The 23,277-nt window shown below is 41.2% G+C and overlaps 2 protein-coding genes across 5 annotated transcripts in view; both read right to left on the reverse strand.

The window, feature by feature from the left end:
- Nucleotides 1-23,277, reverse strand: part of bru3 (CUGBP Elav-like family member bruno 3) — a 660,667-nt gene that overhangs the window by 443,133 nt on the left and 194,257 nt on the right. Inside the window, exon 3 of one of the 4 annotated variants that reach the window (XM_018519830.1) lies at nt 9,446-9,609. The exons of the other annotated variants lie outside the window; for them this stretch is intronic. The gene's annotated coding sequence lies outside the window, so the exon portion shown is untranslated. The remainder of the gene's footprint in view (nt 1-9,445; nt 9,610-23,277) is intronic. 4 annotated transcript variants of the gene reach the window in all.
- On the reverse strand, nt 16,164-19,710 carry LOC108769071 (major royal jelly protein 1). Its single transcript, XM_018519825.1, has 3 exons — nt 19,208-19,710; nt 18,631-19,037; nt 16,164-18,287 (listed from the first exon to the last, which is right to left on the reverse strand). Exons 1-3 carry the CDS (start codon nt 19,553-19,555, stop codon nt 17,804-17,806), a joined length of 1,239 nt encoding a protein of 412 aa, XP_018375327.1. The 5' UTR covers nt 19,556-19,710; the 3' UTR covers nt 16,164-17,803.

Below are 23,277 nucleotides of genomic sequence, written 5' to 3' on the forward strand. Positions count from 1 at the left end.
GAGAGAGATTTATATTAAAATTCTTCGAAATACAATGTTGTCCCACGATTGTCATATTTTCAGGGTAAATTCTAAGAAAAAATTCTTTCCGTGTGGTTCCCACAGATTTTTAAATGCTTTAGAAAGGGAATTTGATAATTATCTAAAAACCTTATATCTAAATCCTTCACAACATGGAAAGTAAGACATTAATAAAAAATAATGCATTTTATAAGGAATGTACAATATATTGATGATTTCTAATTAGAATTTCAAGAGCAGAACGTTAATATTATTAAACCTCAGTTATTTCGGAAACCTGACGACCTGAAATTTAGCTTACGACATCGTTTTCAGCTTAGTTTCAGCATCCAAAAATCTATAAGAAACAACTTATTTGATTCAAAGTAATAAAAAAAAAAAATTTTTTTAAACTAGTGTTATTTTATACAATTCTCATGTTTATGTCTATGTAATTTTTTAGTACGAAATAATTATGGTGCAATTAATTTTATATAACTGACATTTACTTTTAATTTTTCAACGCAGTTTAATAAATTCTACGAAAAATTATTTTAATTTCGTATCATGTCTTGTTATTGTTTCTGATTGTACAAGTTAAACAATTTAATATTTTATTTATCTCGAGTAACTTTATGCTCTTTCTTTTTTCTTCTGTCTTATTTCCGTAATTTCTCTTTCATACGCATTAAGCAATGACTCAAACATGTATTACGTCTGTCAAAAATGCTCGCCATTGCCGGAAAAAGGCGCGGGCATTCCGCTCCGTTCTTTCCGGTCAAGAGGTGCCTGCTAACTTTCCCATGAAAGGAGCTTGAATTTATATACCCATAAATTTCTTGGTATACGGCTTGCTACACTGTAAGTTGGGAGTTAAGACACCGGGAGAAGCATCGTAACTGTTCCTGGTGAAATTAATAGTTTGCGATAAACAGAACTTATACGAATTATTGTTCATGTAGATAAACCCATTATCGATGGCATTAATCCGCTTTCGCGAAAGAAGAGTACAATTTCATCAGCAACTATATTGTTAATATATCAAGATTCCCTGATTGTTTAATGTCTACAATACAATCGAGAAAAATTGCACGTGCAACGTTCAACCTATTAAGAAAGTTCTTCATTAGGAGAGCGTCGAACTGCTACAGTTCTTATGAGAGCTGTTCTTCCGCCGTTCGTTACGAGGCGGAGATTGATGATCGCGAAGAAGCGTTTAAGCATAAAAAGCCCCGCGGCTATGCCGAAAAGAGGAGAAGCCTTCCTATCGCGATCCGTTAAATCGAGCGAAAAAATAAGAAAACCTACGAGCTCGACGGACGGGTGAGAGCGGGGCCCACCATGCTTGCTCGTAAAACGATATATTATGTATACAGAATAAATGGAATAGAGAAGAGCCTCGAGCCGTGAGTCCTTCGAACCCAATAGACCAAGCTAACGGCTTTTGCCATCGCACGTATTAGCGTTGGTCAACGTGTGTGCGCGGCCTGCGTCGCTCTCTCGCCACCCCATGCAGCAGATAAGTTTTCGGACGGAAGACGTAGCGGGCCGGATAAATCCTTGAGACTTCCGGCGAAACTTCCTAGTAGAATAAAGAGGGGGAACACCAGAGACGCATCGACGACCGCCCCGGAAGTCTACACACGGCGCTTAACACGAGGTAACGGCCCGCGAGAGAGCAGAGTGTTCCTAAATTTTTCCCGAGCGTCCTTTATCACGTATTCCCTCTGAGATACCCGTTGTCGAGCGTTTCGCTGTCTCGCGTATCCCGGAAGCGCGTTCACGACGTGATCGTTTACCGAACTACGAAGTGGACAGCGATGTCACGCTCTTCATTAATGACGAATAAGCGAAGTATTACAATGTTCACCATCGCGGTTACCGCGGTATGAAAATAACAATGATCCGCGGGCGAAAATGTTTTTATACGAATTTTCTGTGAGAAACGAGTAATAGCAGGATAAAGCGAAATAATAGGACGTAAAATTGGATTTTTCCATGGAAAATAACGCGGTCGGATGAAATGAAATATTTTACAATTATACTGCGCGCGCGCGTGCGCGTATAAACGCAATGCACGTTGAAACGCGATCGTTTTCCACAACTCTTTGGTAAGCGTATAAAACGATCGGATCGTTGAATAACATTCGGCGGCAGTTTTTATAACGATCATACACCGCGAGAACGAAATATTTCTGCACACTATTGTCACAAACGCATCGCTTCACGGATTGAAACAGCGCGCCCTCAACAAATCTGTGTTCCCTATGCGATGTTTTTCCCGGGTGATACACCCTCGAGCTCTTTTTTTTTTATTCGACCATTTTGCATCCCGCGAAACAGAGCGGAATCGCAATCGCTGTACAACTTGGTGCACCGACTGTACTGACGAAGTAACGGCTTGTGCTAAGTATCTCGGTATACACATCTCCACCCTTTTCTATCTTTCTCTCTCTCTCTCTCTCTCACTCATTCTGTCGTTGCTCGAGCACCGAGAAGCCATCCACCTCGCCCCCACCCTAAAAGTCCGCGGGGTGAGCTAAAATCGCGCGCTAGGAGGCCGAATGTATTTCTCAGAGGGCTTAATGCTGGTGAAAGTGGAGATGCGGCACAATAGAGACACGAGGACACCGAGGAAGTGCAGAACGAAGAAGAGCTTGTGCGCGAACATGTCTGCGTGCGACAATACAGACAAGGAGGCACATAGGCATAGAGACTCAGACGAAAGGAGATTGGGAGGAGCAAGGAAAGAGGAACGCTCATTGTGTACGAATACACTAACGCTCGACAGAGACACGTCGATTCGGTTCTACGTAGACGATACCGTCCACAAAACGTCTGGAGGGAAGGGGGGAGGAGGAAGAACGACAGGGTGGAGAAACTCGTTATCAGAAACGCCCTAAACTCGTGGTCCACTATCTTCGACTCGCGCGCGCGCGCGCGCGAGCGCGTTCGACTCTTCCGAATATCGCACGGTGAAACTTCCGTTCTCTCCGCTTCTTGATTTATTAGATTTCACGACGGACCAGGGTGATAGAACGAAAACAAAAAGAGACGGTCGCAAGAAGAAAGGAAAAGGTAAGAGGAGGCGGCAGAAAGCCAAGAGAAGCGCACAGTGATCTTGGAGGCTGCAGAATCTCTTGGCCCTTCTCTCTCTCTTCTTCAGCACTTGCAGCTCTTTTTTCGTTCGATGCCTGCAAAGTTTTCCTGGCAGGTATCCTGCCCAGGATCCTACCGGGGCTTCTGTACCCGGGCTCGCTTGCAACAGTCCGGTATCATGTCTACCTACCGCTTCGTTGCTTTGTCTTCCGCAGGTCTTCTCTCACGTATACTTAGTCGTATCTCTCTCTCCTACCTCTTCCAACTTGTTCCAGATGTCGTTCTGTTCTCTTCTCGTGGTTACGTACCGCTGTTTGTGCTGCAACGCTGCTGCGACGGGAACGATGGCGATGATGGTAGTAGCAGCAGCAGCAGCAGCTGGCTGCGGCGCGTCCCGGAACTTCGAAACTCTAACGAAATCTCGGGCAACGTGAATATTTTATGCGTAAATCAAATCCCGACGAGTATACGCGAGAGAGCGAGGATCCGTGGCATGGTGCGGCTAAATTCAATAGCAGTGCAACGCCTCGCGAGCTCTTCATAGCTGTACCGTTCTTCCATATTTCCTGCTTCTTTTCTTTATAGGATATATCTGATATTCTCGCCCTACCTTTCTCTTTTTCTCCATCCATCGCCTTCTTTCTTTCCCGCGCTCATTCAATACCCCATACCAAAAGTCTAGTCCTTACCGGAGATATTCCATCGCGAGTATCTATCGACTATTGAATTTCTGTCGCGCGCGTTGCAACGACGCGCGCGTTATCGAGCCTATTTGCATCGCTGAATTCAATACCGCGCAACCACTCAAAGTCCCGGTTGTTTCGAAGTATCAAAAGGCACGTGCGAGCATTATTTTCAAGCAACAAGCATGACGACGCGCAATTATACGCCACGATACGAAGGTGGAGATTCTTGAGATTTAGGAGGACATAGATCGCGGCATGAACCGTAATAAAGGGGTGTGTGGGCGCTTTACTATAGTATGAAATATTTGTCGTTTCCCACTGGAGAAGAACCGGTCTGCGTCAGACCCGAGGGCGGAATTTTCCTTCGCCAAACGCCTACACAATACAGCAATAAAACTCCGTCCCCCTTTTTCGCTTCGACTTCTCATACTGGGTTAAGGGGAAAACGCGGTTCCCTCTGCGACCGAGCAACCCCATGACCAGGTACTCGGTCAACGTAACGCCCTGCAGAACGATCAAATATTCAGCAGCACTCCTGCGTTGGACGCTACGGATGCCGCCTTTATTTATTTGTTTGCGACGAGTCGCTTCCATGAGCGGAGACCAAGCATAGAACACGTGTAGAAACGCGCGACAGAACGACGAGAGGCAAGGGAAGAGCGAGATATTTTTTTTCTTATCCGGGAACGTCGCCAACAACCTTTTCACCCAGATACGATTCTGACCCAAAAAGTCACGCATTAAATTAATAAATTCCAAGAGCTCTCTTCAATGGATCTCTCTCTCTCTCTCACTTGCTCTCTTGGCTTTTGGCCGAATGGCACGGCTTTTGTGATCCCAGTATTTGCCTCGTGCCGATCTCACGCATGCTTCACACTCAGCCATCTTTGACTTCTTAGACGATTTACATCGAAAGAATTATTCCAGAATTTTTCGTCTCATTGACGGTACTCTGAATATTTGGTCATTCTCGAAGGAACTGTTTCCACTTGAAAAATATATATGTATATACAGTCTCGCGTAAAACATCTGGCTTTATTCCAAATTGAGAATAAAAACTTATAATTATGTTTTATAGACAAAATACTAGCGCAACAGGGAATTAGAATATTTGGACAATTTTCAGTGGCATTGCGGAAATATCTGAAACTTGAAATAGCTGCTTCGCTGGCAGCAATTTTTAACTTTTTAACGAGTTTGAACCAAACGCTCATTTTTTAACAAACTAAATGGAAAGGAAATAATTATGCTTAAAGAGAAAACATTTCGTTTACGTGCGTTGAATATTCGTTGCATATCCCATAGATGGGATCGCGGTTTTCATGTACACGGGGCTGAAAACGCCGAATGAAAATTAGATATCTCGAGGCCGGCGGCGTGGACTGTGGACAAAACTGTGTGCTGGGAGTACGCTAAAATATCACAATGGCGCGGCAGGTGCATTTACCGGCTCTCGCCAGTGCTTTGACGACAGTCACCAGATAGCTCTTTCATCCGGTAATTAGCCAGAGAGCTCGAGGAATTATCACCTGGCGCGATCATGGTTATACACACGCGGGGTGGTCCGTCTACCTGCCGTTCTGAGTGCGCGCGAAACGATATGAAACAGCGTCGGAAAGGGAAAGGTATTCACCCCCTAGTAGTCGACGACCTCAGTCTTTAATTAATTAACATCATGCCGAATAATTATCGAAATGAAAGATGATATCGTGGGCTTATTTATTGGTATACGATGATATCGAGGTAACATATAATCCGACGCGCCGCCTAGTTGTAGCTCCAAGCCACGATGTGGCAGCCACAAGTTGCCGCTACGTTGTATGTCTCTCGTCGACCGATAGCGATCCGAACGTTACTCCGCTAATTGATACTCCACTAATTGATGATTGTAAATTAATTTGTCCGAACGATCTCATATTTCACTCTTAACCCTTTGCCAGTAAAATGAATTTTAACTCATCCGTCGATAGGGATTTTCAAGAAACAGAGCAAATCTTTTACTGTTTTAAATTATATACAAATTCTGATATACTTGTCGAAGTTTTAACAATGAATTTTTATTATCATAGAAGTCGAATTGTTTTTTTTTTTACTTATTTTTTACAGATTTAAATTTATCTACTCTCTAAATTTTTCGGAGTGGAATCTCACTCTAAAAAGTAAAAATTGAGTCTGGAAAAAGAGTTGCCAATGTTCAATTTTTAAGAGAGTGAGATTTTATTCTACAGAGATATATATATATTTATTCTAAAAGTTTTAAAGAGTACCAATAAAATTCACTATCAAAATATCAATATTTTTAAAGGCCCTAGTTACGAGCGGAGGATTAATTGTGACTTGTTCAGTCTTCCGCAGAAATCGTAAACATGTGCGACGCTTGCACCTGAAACCGATCTCTCGAGACAATCGTTTACTTTACGAAAATATCTAAATCGATGATTTTGATCTATTTTAACTTGCTTCGTCGTTTTTCCACTACATTCGCCGTATTTCCTTATTCTCTATCATTTCACAACGCAGACACAGACGAGCGTTTTATCGTTTTATTCAAGTTGCTCTCGCCATTGGCGAGCTTGCAGCAGTAGCTCGACGAGCATCCAAGACAAATTACATTCTGCGAAGATTCAATCTAGTTACGAGAATTTAAAGTCAAGGAAGATCGTGCGGACGCGCTCGTACGTCCGGAGAGAGAAATAAAAGGCGAGAGAGCGGTTCGACGCGCGCACGGCCAGGTAGATAAAAAGGAAGGAAACGAAAGCGTTGGTGGTGGAAAGCGATTTCGGATGAAGGGCAGGTCGATTCCGGACTCGTTAGGCCGGCACAAACCACAAGCGCCGGGCATGTTCTACCAAATACACGTGGACGAAATGGGATGTTAGCCTCCTCTTTGCATGTGAATTTCCTCGATATTAAAGCCCTAGCAATGGAACTGTGCGACGATTGGCGGCGTGCGGCGATCTGCTTGGTGCCTGGACTTTCGATAATTATGTGCCAATTAAATTTAACGACTGTCCATTATTCCAGTCTGCGCACCCCCCCGCCTTTACTTCCTCCCCATTGATGCCGATTCCATCACCCTTCCCTCGACAATATAGCCGCCGTGGCCGAATCGGCAACATCATTCGATCGCAATCCAATTACTTTTTAATATTATCGGGGTGCGCCTGGAATCGAGCTGCCTTTACGGAACGTCGCGCGACCACATTGTAAAACTACGAGGAGCTCCCGCTGGCAAATAAATGCTTCCGGACTAGCTGTGTCTCTTTCTCACATACGTCGTTGTTAAGAGCTATTTGCTCACCACGGCTCGCCATCGCTATCAAATGGAATAAAGTGCCGGCGGCCAGTTCCGAGGGAAATGGGAAGTTTGGAACGTAATTTGCTACGTTCGATCGCATAACTCGAAGAAAATGGGAAGAAAGTATTATATAATAAATGTTTTTGTTTTATAGCACGCGCGCACTTTCTCGTGTCTTGTGCAGATTTTAATTTTGTATTTTCAATATTTTTCGCAATAAATTTATTTACAGTTTTTCAACATATTAACATCCTTTTAATATGATGCCTGATTAAGCGTCAAATTATTAAAATTGCTTGTCAATTTAATTCGCGATATTACTACAGTAGTTTAATTGCGTTTATAAGTCCGGAAAACCAATTCGGCGAGTAGTTCGATGACTAAAAATATGGTATATATATATATATATATGCAAGTATATACATATGTATATAGTATGTATAATAATTTATATTGAATTATTTAAGTTAAGCATTAAAGATCTAGCTTTGACCGTTACGGCCATTACTTCTATTTCTTATTGTTGAATTTTCAAATGCACAGTCCAGTAAAATTCCTATTGTTTTTATTTTTAAATTAATTAGAAAAATCAATCATATTTCGTTTTTTTTTTTACTTAATTGTAATTATTAAAGTTACCTTTTATGTTAAAAAGATCACACATATCGCGTAAAAAAGACGTAAATATCTAGCGTTCACGTTAAAGCATCCAATTTCATGCTGTCTACTCGTGTAATTGTTTTAAAAAGTATGTCTCTCTTTCTTGTCCCTTCTCGGTTCGTCCTCGTTAAGAATTCAAGCGTTTCAACCGCAGATTAACCCGCCATCGGAGCAATGTTTGCTACCGTTTTCCTACCTCATTATAAAAGTAGCTCGAACGTATAGCGAGCTCTCAGCTTAATTATCATTATAGACGTAAAACATATTTAGAGAACAATATTTACACGCATATAATTATCATTTACATGCAATGGTGTTTACATATTAACGTGCCGATTTGTTTATTTCATGGGTGCTTCTATCACATTAAATTGCTATTTAACGGATGGATAAACTAGAGAAGATGACTTGTTATTGAAGTATGCATTGAGGCGTAAAATAAAATTTTGCAACAGTGCCCAAGGTCTTCAATATTCAGAGACACGTTCGATAGAGATAAAGAAAATGTGAAACGTGCATGCCAAAATAGAAATACGATAGCACGTATGCACTATTCTCTAATCAAATGTTGGTCATTCCTAAGCTGCGCGCTGCTGAAAGAGAAATAGTTTTATTAGAAAAATTTCTCTCGCGCGTATGACATAAAAATCTTGTTGACCTGTATAAAAAGTATGTATTTTTTTTCCTTTATTATTATTATACAAAAAAATTTTATGTGCATTTTCAAATCAAAATTTAAATTCTATTTCGATGAAACGAAATAGTATTCGATTTTCGATTCGCCAATTTGGAAAGATATTTTTATTCAAAATTCTCTTGCGTGCTTTAAAAATTATATTGTGAATAATATTGCGATATTGAAAATTGAAATGCATTATATTGTATCATGCAGATTTACATTTCTCGTAAATAATAACAACATGCTTATTAAAAATATTGATATTGAATAGAAACCTTACCATTTACCTATTTATCAATAAATTCGGTGGCCGCCGGTCTGCAGAGAAGATGGCGACAAGCAAGTTTGATATCGTAACTTCTAACATCAAGTTTAGGGATTTGTGTTGGAGAAATGGGTGGGGTGCTCGTCGTCAGGACAGCGAATACAAGGAATAGTCGGTAGGGGGTGAGCACCAACACAGAATGACCACTAAACACCTAACAACCAACAATAGCAGTCAACATTGAACATCGATAAACCAACGAAACTTAACCAACCACAAGTCACATTGTAACGGAATTCAGCGAACAGTGAAGACATAATCCACCAATACATATATGTGTGTGTATGTGTGTATGTTTACGTGACGAATGAATATATATGTATATGTAAAATACAAAACGTATATACAATGGTAAAATGACGCGTGAATACGTACGTGCACACGAGGAATGCCTCTGCCACAGCGCGATGTTAAATTTTGTCGAAATAATTTTGCAGCACGAGATTTGCGGGATACCGCGTGTACTAGAATATGCTCCACCGAATTCAACCTGATTGCCAATTAGACAGAGCACTCTCGGGTCCACGTTCGCCCAATCTGGCTCTGGGCAGATCTTGAGCCTCGCAGAGCTTTCCCATCAAAACATCAACGAGAAATACTAATTGTGTGACACGATAACGTAAAAAGTGAGAGACACGTGTGTGTTAAAACTTAATGACACATCTTCAGAGACACCGAGTAGGGGTATGGTGACGTACCACATCGAGTACATTGAGAACGTGGTTCGCGCGGACGACACTAGTAGTAGTAGTAGTAGTAGTAGTAGTAGTTGTTGTTACATTGTGTGTTGTGGTCGTGGCAAGAAGAAGAAGAGGTGGAGGAGGTGTGCGGCGCCCCCGGCCAGCCGGTCGCCCGTCACACCCTGAAACAGAATAATATTGTCACTCCCCTGCGAAGAAATACCATCCCTACCGACTATCACCTCTGTAAGCGTTGTCTAAACATAATTCATTTATTAATAACACATCGCGATATTTCGCGATGAGAACACAGAAACATATTTGTTATAAACAATTAATACAATATCGTCAGGATATTTCATTCATATCACATTCTTAAAAATATTTATATAATTTTTATTAATTATTTTTGGAACTATTGAAGAGAGAATTATTATCTCATCACATAACAAATATTTAATTTCTCTATGCATATATATTGTTATATCAAAGTTAAAAACAGAAATGAATTCTTAAAAAAATTCTGTTTCAAACGAAAGGAAACACAATCTTCTACAATCTACAGAATCGATATGTCAATTTAAAAAATCAATATGTAGATCTAACTTCCACGTTTAGAATGATCGAAATACGTCAGACAATGTTAGCGTCTAGTTCGAAATTGAATTCTACTGTTGACGCGCGCCTTCGCGTACGAGTGTCTGACCTGATAGTGTCGATTTCGTTTGTTACGACTCGGTTTTATCGGTGGCTCCGATACTTCGCTCCCACAGAGTAGCGGCGCGAAGTCTCGCTATGTGGAGGATCGAAGCCGAAAAAAGGGACGAAGCTTTATATCGAGGAAAAGGGGATTTCGGATTTGCTGGACCGTGTCCACCCCCTCCCATCCCATTGCATCGTTTACGTCTAACACGAGTGAGTGGATGAGCACGCGCGCGCGCTACACGTGAAGGAAAGGCAGAAAGTTGGCGCGGGATGAGAGGAAGCGAGAAAGAGTGATGACGGTCAGTAGAGGGGAGGCTTAGAAACAGGAGCAGCGACCGGGATTTTAACGTCGAGCACACTCGTTTCGAGTCGATAGGTCCACTTCGGCTGGCTTGAGAAGCAGTCGACATGGTCCAACAACTTCCTCTTCGGCTCCTCGCCCCGCGCCCTCCATCACGCGCCTTTTCGTCCATCTAGCCGTCATCTTCGCAGCAGGAAACAGGGCGTGAGCGGATGGAAGTTTTCATACGTAGGGCGCTCACGCATTGATAAAAACAATCGATCCCCCCGACCCGACTCTTGTTAGGAAACAACTACCCGAGTTTCTTCAGCTCACTTGCTGAAGAGTGGTCGCTTGTCATGAAGTGATATTAACGATTTTTGCGCGACAGTCTGGACGCGAAGCATCGTCATGGAAGCTGTCATGTTTTCGCAACGTAAATTGTAATAACGTAGTGTTCAATCGAGCGTGAAACACGAGGAACGTCGTCGGTGAATAAATTGTGTATGACGTAAGAGACTCGTTCGTGAGATCCGTAGCACGTGTCTCAACGCAGTAAGAAGGGAAGAGGAAGAAAGAGGACATGTTTATTTAACTCTAAAGGAGGTTCCTCTCCGCGGCGGCGTAGATTCCAGCACGTTGATAGCTATCACAATTATTTAAGCAAAGATCTCCAAGTATTTAAGCAAAAGCTATAAAAATCCTTGTTCACCGCGATGTGAAGGGATTAATATTGTCGCAACGTGCCTCAGCATAAATTTGAAGATAATGATTGCCTGTATGTTGAAACATATTCATTTCCAATGAAGGAAAATAAAAAAAAATAATTACAGCACTAAATGTGTTATACTTGCGACGAGTACACAGCAATATTGTATCCAGTCTTTTAGTTAAATTATGGAAATATATACTTGATACAATCAAGAGAAGATTTCCTTCTCCATACTGCAAGCACGTACGCGATATTATTAAAAATCATTGTTTCCGTTTGCCTTTTAAAATTCGTACGGAAATAAATAAGGTGCCTGCTGGAGTGGAGGGTTGTATTATTTTCGAGGGACGCGAAAAATGGGCTCGCGCACACGTACACAGCGAGGCGAATGTATGGATATGAATAGGCGGAAATATTACGTAGCGCGGGAGAGGGTAATATCCGAAAAAGGGAGACGAGGACGACGAGAGAAAAGCGGGTTAGTGAGTGAGAGACAACGTTAGCAAGTTTACTTTGTATGCCACGCAGTGAGAAAGTTCCATCCAGCTGTTAGTCGCGTCTTCCTTAGTTTTCCTCTCGATGAAAACTCACTCGCGAGTTTAAACTTCCATCTTCCATGCACGCGCAAGCGAGTGAAAAGCAAATAACCAAACGTGGCTCTATATCTCCTTATAAGGACAAAGTAAGGCCCTGATCACCATGTAATTATTAAGTAATAAGAAATAAATGTAAATTTAAGCCAAATAAGAAAAAGCTAATAAGACGCGAATGTTCATAAAACATTTATTGAATGTAGTAAATTACATAAATACGCAAACGTTTCGACCGCAATTTGTATTTTCCTCAGTGCATCGAATAAAATTGCAAAAATAAAAGTACATGAAATTAAATAAAAATGTAAATCAGATGTAGAAATCACTTGAATATTAAAATGCACGAGCGATTTTTGAACGCTTCCTTATTCTAAAAAGGGCATTACGATAAGAACACAATTTCTATGAAAAATAGAATATCGACGAATAGACCAACAAAGCTTGACTGAAAGCACGAATATCCGAGAGCTTCCTGAACTGATTTCTATTTTGTCACTCGGCCAATCGGTCTGCACGGTATCGCTAGAAATAAATAACACCGAATACATCATCCCCCGGATTGCCGTCATACTAGCCGCTTGTTCTCGTCGCAAATAGAACCCTCGGGAATTACGCCGCGGAGATCGGTGGCCTGGGATGGGTAGACGCGGTAATACTGGTTATCATCGCGCTGATTGCACCTATATCTCCCCTCTCCTGCGCAGCACTCGCTACATTCATCGAGCCATCCTTCCATTGGTACCTGCACCTGACCCAGTACATTTCCACCCGAGCTATTCATTACGGGTCTACAACGTTCGTTCCTTTCCACGATACATCGATGTACGAAAATTGGCGAGCGGCACGGTAGGGGTTATGCATTCATACTTGCAGACACGTCATGAATCCTTCTACCCATCGCGGTAGGGCTCTAAAACCATGCTGTGCCAAGATTACGACGCTTTGGCAGTGAATGTACAAGTGATACACGCTCGATGACCCAGCAATTTTCAAGGAAGAGGAAGTTTTTACAACAAAGATCCGGCGCGTAATTTAACCGAATGGGCCGTTTTACAAATTAACTCTTCCGAACTTCTAGCTGGTCGTTACACTTTCCGTTGTAAGCGGTGCAAATTATTTTAATTGCACGCGCGAGGTCTATTTTCTTCTCTCTCTGGGTGAGAGATAAAAGCTACGGTCGGAGTCGTGAAGGTAACTTGCGGAAGACCGACGAGATCGTCAAGACCGAAAATTATTCAGGGTGGCCGACCGTAAAACACAATGATGATTAATTCTTGCTGCGTAACATCCAACGGGGTACGAAATCAGTCACGTATCACACCTAATATACGCTTAAGAAACCAAGTGAAATGTCCCACGGCCGGTTGTACGAGCCACCGTTATTTACACAACCGTAAACAACCGCCCGTTGCACATCTACAGGCATGCGTGTGTACTCGCGGCAAAGGTAACGAATGGCAGAAGGCAAAGCAGCTACACCTTCGAAACGCGCTGCTCTCCGGCCTCTCTCTACGGTACCGTGCACACGTACGTGTTTACGTTACGAACGCGCTATGCCAGGCGGAACTAACGGTAACGAACGGTTGCGAACGTAAGAGACCGGTTCCTGTAGCAAACGACATTTCTACCGAGCGTTGCACGGCGGTGCGTGCGGTAAAAGGAAGCAAACTGTTTGCAAGATTCCGAAGGAGAGAGTGAGTAGAGCTCGTAGCGTTGAAGGCAAATAGGTAGATAGATAGACAGATGAGTTGATTTATAGAGAGTTGGAATATATTCTCTGCACGACGTAACCTCGTAGCACGAAAGTATATCAAAGGAAAAGAAATAATTACAATTGTAATGCAATTATGATGTACTTGTGATTCGAATAATAATTAACTTTTAATCTGGTAAGAGAGAGATGTGCCTCACAAAAGCTCAGAGAGCATAATTTTTTTGTGATCATTTTTTCCATATGTTTTATGCATGTTAAACATTAAATTCTTTGATAAACTTTGTCAAGTAAATTAATTTTTGCGTTTTTCGATATGGAAATTTGCATTTTATTTTAAAATTATATGAAGAATAATACATTGAAAAAAAGATATTAAAAAAATTTGTAGGATATAATTATTTCGTTGAAATAAATCTTTATTTAAATACGGCGAAATGAAATTATATTTCTAGCAAATAAATCATATTTTATTTTTTTACAATTTTTTTTCACAATGAGATATATTTCACAGAAATATATATTCCATCATCAGTAAATTTTTTCGTAAACAAAATAGATATCGAAGAAAAATGTCACATGTACTATTAGCTTGCGAATATTTCCACTTTATTTCTTATAAGGGGACTATTTCAACCGTTCAGAATCGATTCAATTCTTCTTGAAATATGTTGTTAAACACAAAATCTAAGAGGTACGTATTTTTTTATACCAGTCGAATTTAAGATTTAAGGGATGAAAGTAGTACGGCTGGAGTATTTTGAAAAATATTGGATTTTGTAAAAATTTAAATACATAATAAGATTTTATTCGGACCGACAAGAATTAAACACTAAGTATAAGAATATTCAAGCCTATGACGGTCAAAGCTAGATCATTTTGCCAAACGATTCCCAGTGAATTATCTATATCCTATATATGTACATGCATATATAGGATATAGATAATTCACTGGGAATTGTTTAGGCAAAAAAGATCTAGCTTTGACCGTCATAGGCTTGAATATTCTTATACTTAGTGTTTAAATACATAGTTATTCATATAAAAAGTATATAAAAATTTTGCCTAAAACATTTCTCTATATATCTGGCCATTTCGTTGAAAATTAACTGAAATCAAATAAGCGTCAGCTTTAAGGATTTGTTTTACACCTTAAATTTCAAATACTGGATTGATATAAAAAATGTGCATAGAATTTTGTAATTAACAACATATTTAAAGCTTGATTATGGTAAACTAACTGATCGTCTGATTAAGCTAACGTTTTCTATCTGATTAAAGATTAAAGAAATAAGACATTTCAAGAACCTTGTTAACTATACGGGTAATTCCAGATGTATACGATCGATATGATGACACGGAATACAAAGAACTGACGTGGAATACAAGTGAAATAGAGGAAAACGAGAGGGAGAAACGGGGAATTTGCACGAAAGAGAAAAGTTTCCCAATATTTCGCGAGAAATGCTCACGCGCGAGAGCGGTAGATAATCTCGACGATCATCTCGGCGCGACAGCTCGAAAGTTCCGGCCGTTTCGGGAGAACGTAGTGCGTACTCTGCTGGTTTATAGCGGCCCTGTGGTCGTCAGGTTCCGAGTGGTCAGAGGATGGTACCCGTTGATGCAGCGGCGTTATCCATTTGCATCGTAACTAGTCGCGGTAGTAGCAGCAACAGCAGCAGCAGCAGCGGGTACGACGGTCGCTGTTGACGGCGTTATGTTGTTGCTGCTGCGACCGCCCCGACGTTGCACCGAGTCCAAAACCAGTGACTGCATCTGCATCGTGCCGAAGGGGGTGACGGGAGGGCGAGCTAGTAAATTACACGTTGACTAGGGCTGACAACCGCAATGCGTGGCACACACGGACGTGTGAGCGCACGGACCTACTGCGCGAGACGCCGGTGTGTTTATGCGGCCGGTGAGTCCGAGCAACTGTCAGGACGACCTAGGACCGCGCTCTCTCTCTCCTGTGAATTATAGACGAGCCGACCTTAATAAAGACGCGGTGGATGCCCGAAATTCTCGCCCGGCGTTCCATCGGCCGAGCCGAGAACGCCGCGGTTCCGCCGAATTGAGAACTGACGCTGCCGCTGTGTGACGTATCGCGTCGGTGACTCGTTTATGTTACGCTCCGTGCATAGCTCGTTCCAAATCGTACTACTCGACAAAACACCGAGGAATTGTATTTTCTTTTATGGGGTAATAAAATTATTTAAAACTGTCAGCAAGTTCTCCTTGTGAAAAATAAATTGGTCGAAAGAACGTAAGTTTCAAAATATTTCACGAATAAATTCTGCTGTCTACACACGGAGAAAATTTTATATCTAAAATTACTGTAATGTGGTAGTAGCTGCGGTCTTCATGTAAATTATAAGTTTAAATACTATAGTTATTTTTTTAAAAACAATAATATAACGTAATTTTTACACTTTTTTCGTAGTAAAAATTTTTTATTACAAAATCAAATATACCTAGCAAATTTCGTTTGCGTACCGTATAGTAAAAATTAACTGTTTTCATGTTAGAATATGGCTTAACAAAATAATTACTTTATTTATGTGATAAAAATTAGTATTACCATAGTAAAAGTTAAGTCGGAATCACATGTTGTGAGAATCCATCGAAAATACAAGACATAGTAAAGTGTAATTTAAAAAATTGTATTAAAACTTAATATAAAATTTTCTCCGTGCAGTAATATAATAATGTAATGCCTAAGAACCATAGTCTCGGAAAACTGGGAATATCACGGATATTGCCAATTTATTATCATTTCTTTTTGGAGATCGAAGAGATATTACGTAAATGCGTGTCTATCGTCCCGGGAGTAATAAAAAAAAAAAGAACGGCTAGAATACACGTGTCTTTTTTCTTCAATAGGTGGTTTCCATGATGTATCGTCGACGGCGAGCACTGAAGTATCGCTAGTCTGGGCCGTTCGGGCCCTGTACGCGCGAGTATCAGTGCCAAACACCGGTAGTTATGTATATCAGGGGTAGTAAAACTGATGCAAATTTATTTCAAAATTCCAAGCCATTCTCGTAAAGTCGTTCTAAAACTATCCTCGTAAAACGATTTGCGACATCCGTCCTCCGCGTCGCGGACATACCGAACTCACGGTGTGATTTTACCGCGAAGGAACTATCGTTCCTTAAGTAATTCCACATCCTGCCTTTAAGGTAACGATCATGATCGTGGAAGCGTACTCGACTGTGCCGCGGAAAATGTGCTTCATCGTACGACTAGTTTCACCTGATAGACACAACGTTATTTTAACATAATTGTACCGATTAATATTCATACGTGATATAAAGATAAACACAGGTCGATATGTTCAAGAAGAGGAAGACACGTACTTTGACACAGACATAGTTTAAGAGAGCATAGCAATATCTCTCACGTTCTCATCTTATCAATGATTAACGAGTTTTCATTATGTACGCACTGACGTAATCGCAGAGAAAAAAATTGATTTGACCTGGTAATAATAATCGCAGGGTTGGCCAAAGTTATTCCGGAAAGAAGAGTGTGCTCTTGCTCCACGAGGTGAGATAGGCCGAACAAGTATGCCGGAGGGGAACGAAAATTTAAGGGCAGCCGTATATTATCGCGACGAAGGGGTTGTCTGAGGTTAACTGCCAGAGCTTCGTAAGAGGGAGGATCGGGTGGTGTCGGGAGGGTGCGCCATGAATATGCCGCCATTAGTCACACGCCGAACCGCGCCGTAGAAAGAGAAGTAGGTGACACGAATTTCTCGGAATCGCGCGCGCCCTATTGGTATCCCGGGGGGTAGTAACGCGAACAATTCCCCGTGAATGCGCATTTATTCCGAATCCGGCACTACCGCAGAATCAGCGGCGGCACACCTAAAAGCCCGGTAAAACTTCGTCGACAAGAAATTCGTCGTCTCCCCTTTCCTCCTGCTCTGCTGTGAACTCGACAGTCCCCGTTACTGACGGCGTCAAGCCACCCTGTCGAAACATTCGGGGCTCGCGGCGGCGCTCGTGTCACCGACAGACCTCATCGTTACATCTCAAAAGGCAGCAATGAAACGGTTAACTAAATTGCTACACGCTCCGGCTGTCATTCGCAGAGCTCGCTGCCACTCCGTCCTTCTATTCGGTCGTGCGCGGATATGCGAACGATCCGTCGCTTTTAGTTACAAATCTATCTCTGGATGTGAAACTTGATGCGGAAGAAAGAGTGCGATGGAGTTTTGTCAAGACGCATCATATTATGCGCGAATTTATTTGGAAAAGTCTTCGTTAACGCTCATCATTTCATTCATCCGACACAATTTCAATGGCAAATGAAACAGGAACATTTTAAAAGCATTTGAAGTGAGGTAATGAAAGGCATAAAATGTCCTGGCAAGTTATATTTGATGCCAAAAAACGATGTCCGGTGTTGCCGTCCTCACGCCGGACGGCTCGCAATTTGTACCGCGAATGATATCGTCGACCTTTCCTCTAATTATTCGAAAGTTTATCTCCGTCGGTTTGAGGCTCATGTTTATCGTCTTCTGAAGTCTGTTGGTATTGAACCATAATTCTTCCTCGCCGGCCCTATTCGTGATCACCTTAATGCCGCTCACGTACTGCAGAGTCTCCTCGTCTTGTGCTATTATCACGACGTTCTCCGGAGTAAATGGTTTCCCGATGTCCCAACAGGCAATGGCAGTTAATTGGACCAATTGGAAAAATATTACGCCTCTTCGAGAGGTCGCCTGCACGCCCGCTTGGCTCGCGCGCTTGTAATTTGATTGAAATATCACTGGCTCTCTGAATTTGCTTTGCTTCAACGAAACCGTATCCGCATATTTCTGATAGTAGCTCGCGAGTGAGTTAAAATACAGATATCTGAAAGTGGTAAACATCGTGACACATGGCAAACGACTTTTCCTCAATTAGCATACTTGCAGCAAAAGTTTCGGTCGTATTTTCTATAGAAATTTTTGTATTTCTTCTCGATTATGAGAAAACAATAGCCAAATAAATAAAGAAAACATTTAAATAGTCAAATTAATTTCTATATCTTATTATTTATTACGTTAAGCAGAAACACGAGATTTTTTTTAATTCAACTTGTTGAGCTTTTATATAGTTCCAAAAACTGACATCAAATAAATTTAAATTTCGATCGAATCTCATAATGTCCCTCGATTAATAAATTAACTGATCTAGAATGATAGTAATTAGTTACCTGTGATTAAAATATCCTAACGGTGACAGTGACATACCGAGCGTACCATCAGTCAGATCAAACCATTCGCCGGCGATCGTAATATTCATAGCATCCTCATCCGGGCCAAAAGCGTTGCCACGGGTGTTGTTTACTCGCCAGGAATGGTCGCGATATAAGTCATAAATCACTAGTCCATTTTGATCCACGTCCGCCACATAGAGATAAGTATCAAGACACGTTTTTCCGACGTCGACGATTGGCGTAACTAATCCTGCCTTCCCGTACAGCACTTGATCATCCGGTACCACGTATTTATGGATCAGCTGATCCGTGGCAAGATCGAAGATCAATATTTTCGTAGGGCAAACCGCTTTCATCATTACTCTGCCAGAATCGACCACCCATAAACGATTGCACTCGTCGATCTAAAGATTACGTACCAAGCTATCAATCCTACACGTATTGTTATAAAATTTGACACCAAATTGATAGCGGAAAAGTTTTGAATGGACAAAATGATGTATATGAGTGTCGCGCGCATTCAAAATTTTTCTGCCACAATTTGGATTCAGTCTGTTATCAACTGTAAAATTACCGCTATTCTGTAGACAGATACGATGTTGTCGCAACTAAAAGATACGTGCCAGGACCAATTGGGATACGGTATAAGTAAATGACCACCAGAACCCTGCGCCTTAGTCACCAAAGATAAACTAATTGGTATACCATTTAACCACTGTGGACTCGTCACAAACACACGACCTTGTCTGTCGATATCCACGTCTTGTGTGAAGGCATTGCCCAGCGTATAGTTTTTTCCCGTCAGAAGTATATTTGGCCAAACCCAATCGAGATATTTCCACTGGTAAGCCACTTCGAGGTGTGACGGCTGGGACGGGTATACGAACCCGAAGAATAGAACGAGTATCCAAATCAATTCCATGATGCGTATGGTCGAAAGCCCATCGACGACGACCTAGGCCGCGACACTGATCGACTGACCGTTAATTCGTTTCGACGCGTTTTTAGCTGTCAGGGAGCCTTTCGAACCTCAGGGTCTCGCCCGTGTCCGCGATCGGGAGACCACTGTATCACGAAACGGAACATGGTATTATTCCCTGTAGTGAGGTAGATTGTTTCTTTCAATAGCGACTGACACACCCCACCCTTGTCTACGTCACGATCCCCCATACCATGCCGATTTCGCTATTTATGGTGACGGAGAGTGTGGCTCACCTTGAACTGGATATACACATACTCCAGGTCCACTACATGTAACATGACTCGTTGGCTAATCAGGAAGCAAGAAGAACCTCGATCAGAGAGAATTTACTTCTTTCTGCTACTGTACTATATAACTACATAAGTAACGTATAGTATCTTCTTTAGAAAACGAAATCAGTCTTCTTTCATACGAAATAAACAATTTATACAACACATAAAAATAATGTCTTATTTGCGATATTTTATTTAAAAATGTTGAATTTTCTCCGATTTGAAAAATCTGTAAATTTAAAAAATCTTAATGTTCGTATATATGTCATATATACGTCATATGAATAATTATTTTAACTACATACTCTAATGGAAATTAATGCAAAATTACACAATCGCGAACGCGAATAATACGCAATTAAAAAAATATATTGCTACAATACAGTCGATATTTACAACTCGTTTAAAAAGATGTCGAAATTTATGGTTGCGGCAATGAAACTGAAGAGACATAAATACTTACATTATGCATCGACATTTCCAACGCATAATGTTGACAGGCTGAGGTTAGACCGCACAATATTTTATAAGCGCATGAGATTTACTGTACACGTTATCTATTTAAACCTGTTCTGTATACTGATTGTTACGCAAATCGGTGATATCTAGTTCTGCACATCAATATGAAATACAGAATGTGGTTGAGCGCACACATTAGCCACCGCGTGATCGGAAACTAGAGCAAGTGTTCGCAAACAGTGCACGTCTACCTGATATAGAACCAGGAACCTTTGTTGCATTTCCTCGAACGCGTTGCGAAAGCTATTACGAGCGTGTCTATGTAACGAGATTTTCTGTAAATTTCATATCCGAAGTTTATGTGTGCTCCGAGAGACAATACATTGAAACTTTCCCGTCATAAATGTTGTTTGTTTCATAACTAACACGTCAGTTTATATTCACTGTATGTGATGTAAATATTATTTTTTTACTATCAGTTAATCATTCACGTAATTCAATACGTCCTTGCTAACTTGAATATGCATACATACTTAATATTTAAAGTACATTAGTCACCGTTGCTATTATCAAGTGATCGTGTTACGCCTCAAGAAGCAGGTCTTCTTGAATATTCATAAAAATCATAAAAGAATCACGGTGCGAACTATGATTCCGCATACCAGTTATACGCAGTTATATAGCTCTTTGTTAAGTTTATAACAGTTAATGCCAATTAAAACGCAATAAACTGGTTATGAAGGTGTTATAAACAGTGGCCAGTGTCACGGCATTAGGTGATATAATGCGATGGCATTATATCATGGGACGACCACGCGTGTTTAGAATGTAATAAGGAGTTCCGCGAGAGTTGAGCAAAACTATTTTCCAACAGCTGTTATAGCACGATCACGCAACACGGCTATAAGCAGCACGCTTTTCATTGCGCTCCGCACCCAAACTTCTTTTTTCCTCCGTCGGCTTTCGGGTTTGAATTGCATTACGCGTTGCGCCGTATCTGAGAAGAGAAACTACATTCACGCCCCGCAGAAGTGAAAACCATAAATCACCTGGCTAGTCACGATTAAGCCAAACGGGAAGACAAATGGGTGGCTAATTTCAATTTTAATGCGAAGCCCAGAAGGTATCTGTTCCGTCGTGAGTTATAGCCCCACTCTTCGGGCGCGAACCGCTTTAGGGCTTATTAATAAGGAATAGTTTATCGTTTTGATTAATCACGGCCGCGCGCGCTCCCAACGATGATACCGTCGAATTGCGGTGCCGTGGTTGCGGTACATTTGCCGGATTTCCGATTGGACGCACCAGTTGAAGCGCGAATACTAGTAAAACTTGTGCACATGAAATCGAATGAAATTGCTTCCAGCATGAAAGCGAGAGAGAAAGTGCAAGAGAACGGGCAGCGTGGACGCTCACTGTCTCTCTCTCTCTCTCTCTCTTTCTCTCTCTTTCCGATTGCAGGAAGGCAAATCTATTCGAGCGAATTAGATAGCCTAATAGCAATATCTTGGAATAAAAAGTGAGTGTTTTTTTTTCCAACGTCGGTAATAACGTTCTACTTCGTTCTGCTCGAGAAATGGGAGCAACGTCATTAAGGTTGAATGTGCAGTATGTGAGATTTAAGTGGAATCTAAAATGTAGCGCGCGAGTATGTGAGAAGCTCGTTAACGAATGCCAAGCGAAATGAATATTTAGAACAGAGATATAAAGGACGATTTGTAGATGAAGACCTATCAATATGGGGGATAAAACGAGCGACGTTCAACAATTCGGTTTTCATCAAGTTCGAATCGACGAGGAAGGAACAACAACGTGTAACGATTATGATAGCGTTCGTTATACCTGACGGCTGGAACTTCCAAACTTCCACTCTACCAGAAGCTCGCGTCGTGCGATTTTATATCGGCGAGGTAGGAGAGAAAGTCCCGCAAGATGCGTCTCTCTTTCTACGACTGAAACAGTTCTTCTTCTTCTTAAACTGAGTTTGGTAAACCCTCGTACAAGTCGAAGTTCTGACCGTGCGGGTGGCGTCGAAGGGACGTAAGGGCGGAGGCGCCGTAAAAGTTGGACGAAGTCAATTTTGCAGTTGAAGTTGGTAATGCGATTTGTGCCGGAATAAATAGTTTGAGAGGAGAGCACACAGTACGCGCAGGGGTCCCTCTATCTCGTCCCCCTTTCTGTCGCTTCTACGTCTGTCGCGGTTGTCTCTCTAGCGGCTAACCCGTCGACCAATCCACTCGAGTTTGGTGTCATGAGCACGTCTGTTGGATCGACCGGACATTCTTATTAGAGAAAATTCTACTTAAATCAAAACAGCAATAATGACTTAATGAAAAGTCGATGCTGAAATCATTTTCAACGAGAACTCGATTGAATTCGTACGAAAGAAGAATGTTTTGCTAAAACATTTAAAATTTTGCTGGATACAGGTTTGAAAATAATTTTGTTGGACAATCAAAATTAAAAATAAAATTTCAACTGATGAGCGCATGCTGCAAATAACTTTGATATTTTAACAGTTTGAGTTTCTAACAAAATTATTTTCACGATCTAGTAAAATTATTTTCAGACCTGTAGCCAGAAAAATTTTACTGAAAGATTTAAAATTTTGCTGGATACAGATCTGAAAATAATTTTATTGGATCATCAAAATGTTATGTTGGAAACTAAATAAAGAATTATGAGTAATACTGCAAACAATTTTGATATTCTAGCAAGTTTGAATTTCCAACATTATTTTGACATAAAATCATTTTCAGATCTGTATCCAGCAAAATTTTAGATCTTTCAGTAGACTCGTTCTTTCCGTTCGCCAGTAAAAGAACAAAGTTCGAAGGGCGAAAAAGTACACGCATAAACACTCCGACCCATTGCTCTGACGTGGGGAATGAGATTAAGGAGATTGTAAGGCAAATACAATATGTTAAGAACTAT

This window comes from Trachymyrmex cornetzi, unplaced genomic scaffold, assembly GCF_001594075.2.
Source record: "Trachymyrmex cornetzi isolate Tcor2-1 unplaced genomic scaffold, Tcor1.1 scaffold85, whole genome shotgun sequence".
Lineage (NCBI taxonomy): Eukaryota > Metazoa > Arthropoda > Insecta > Hymenoptera > Formicidae > Trachymyrmex > Trachymyrmex cornetzi.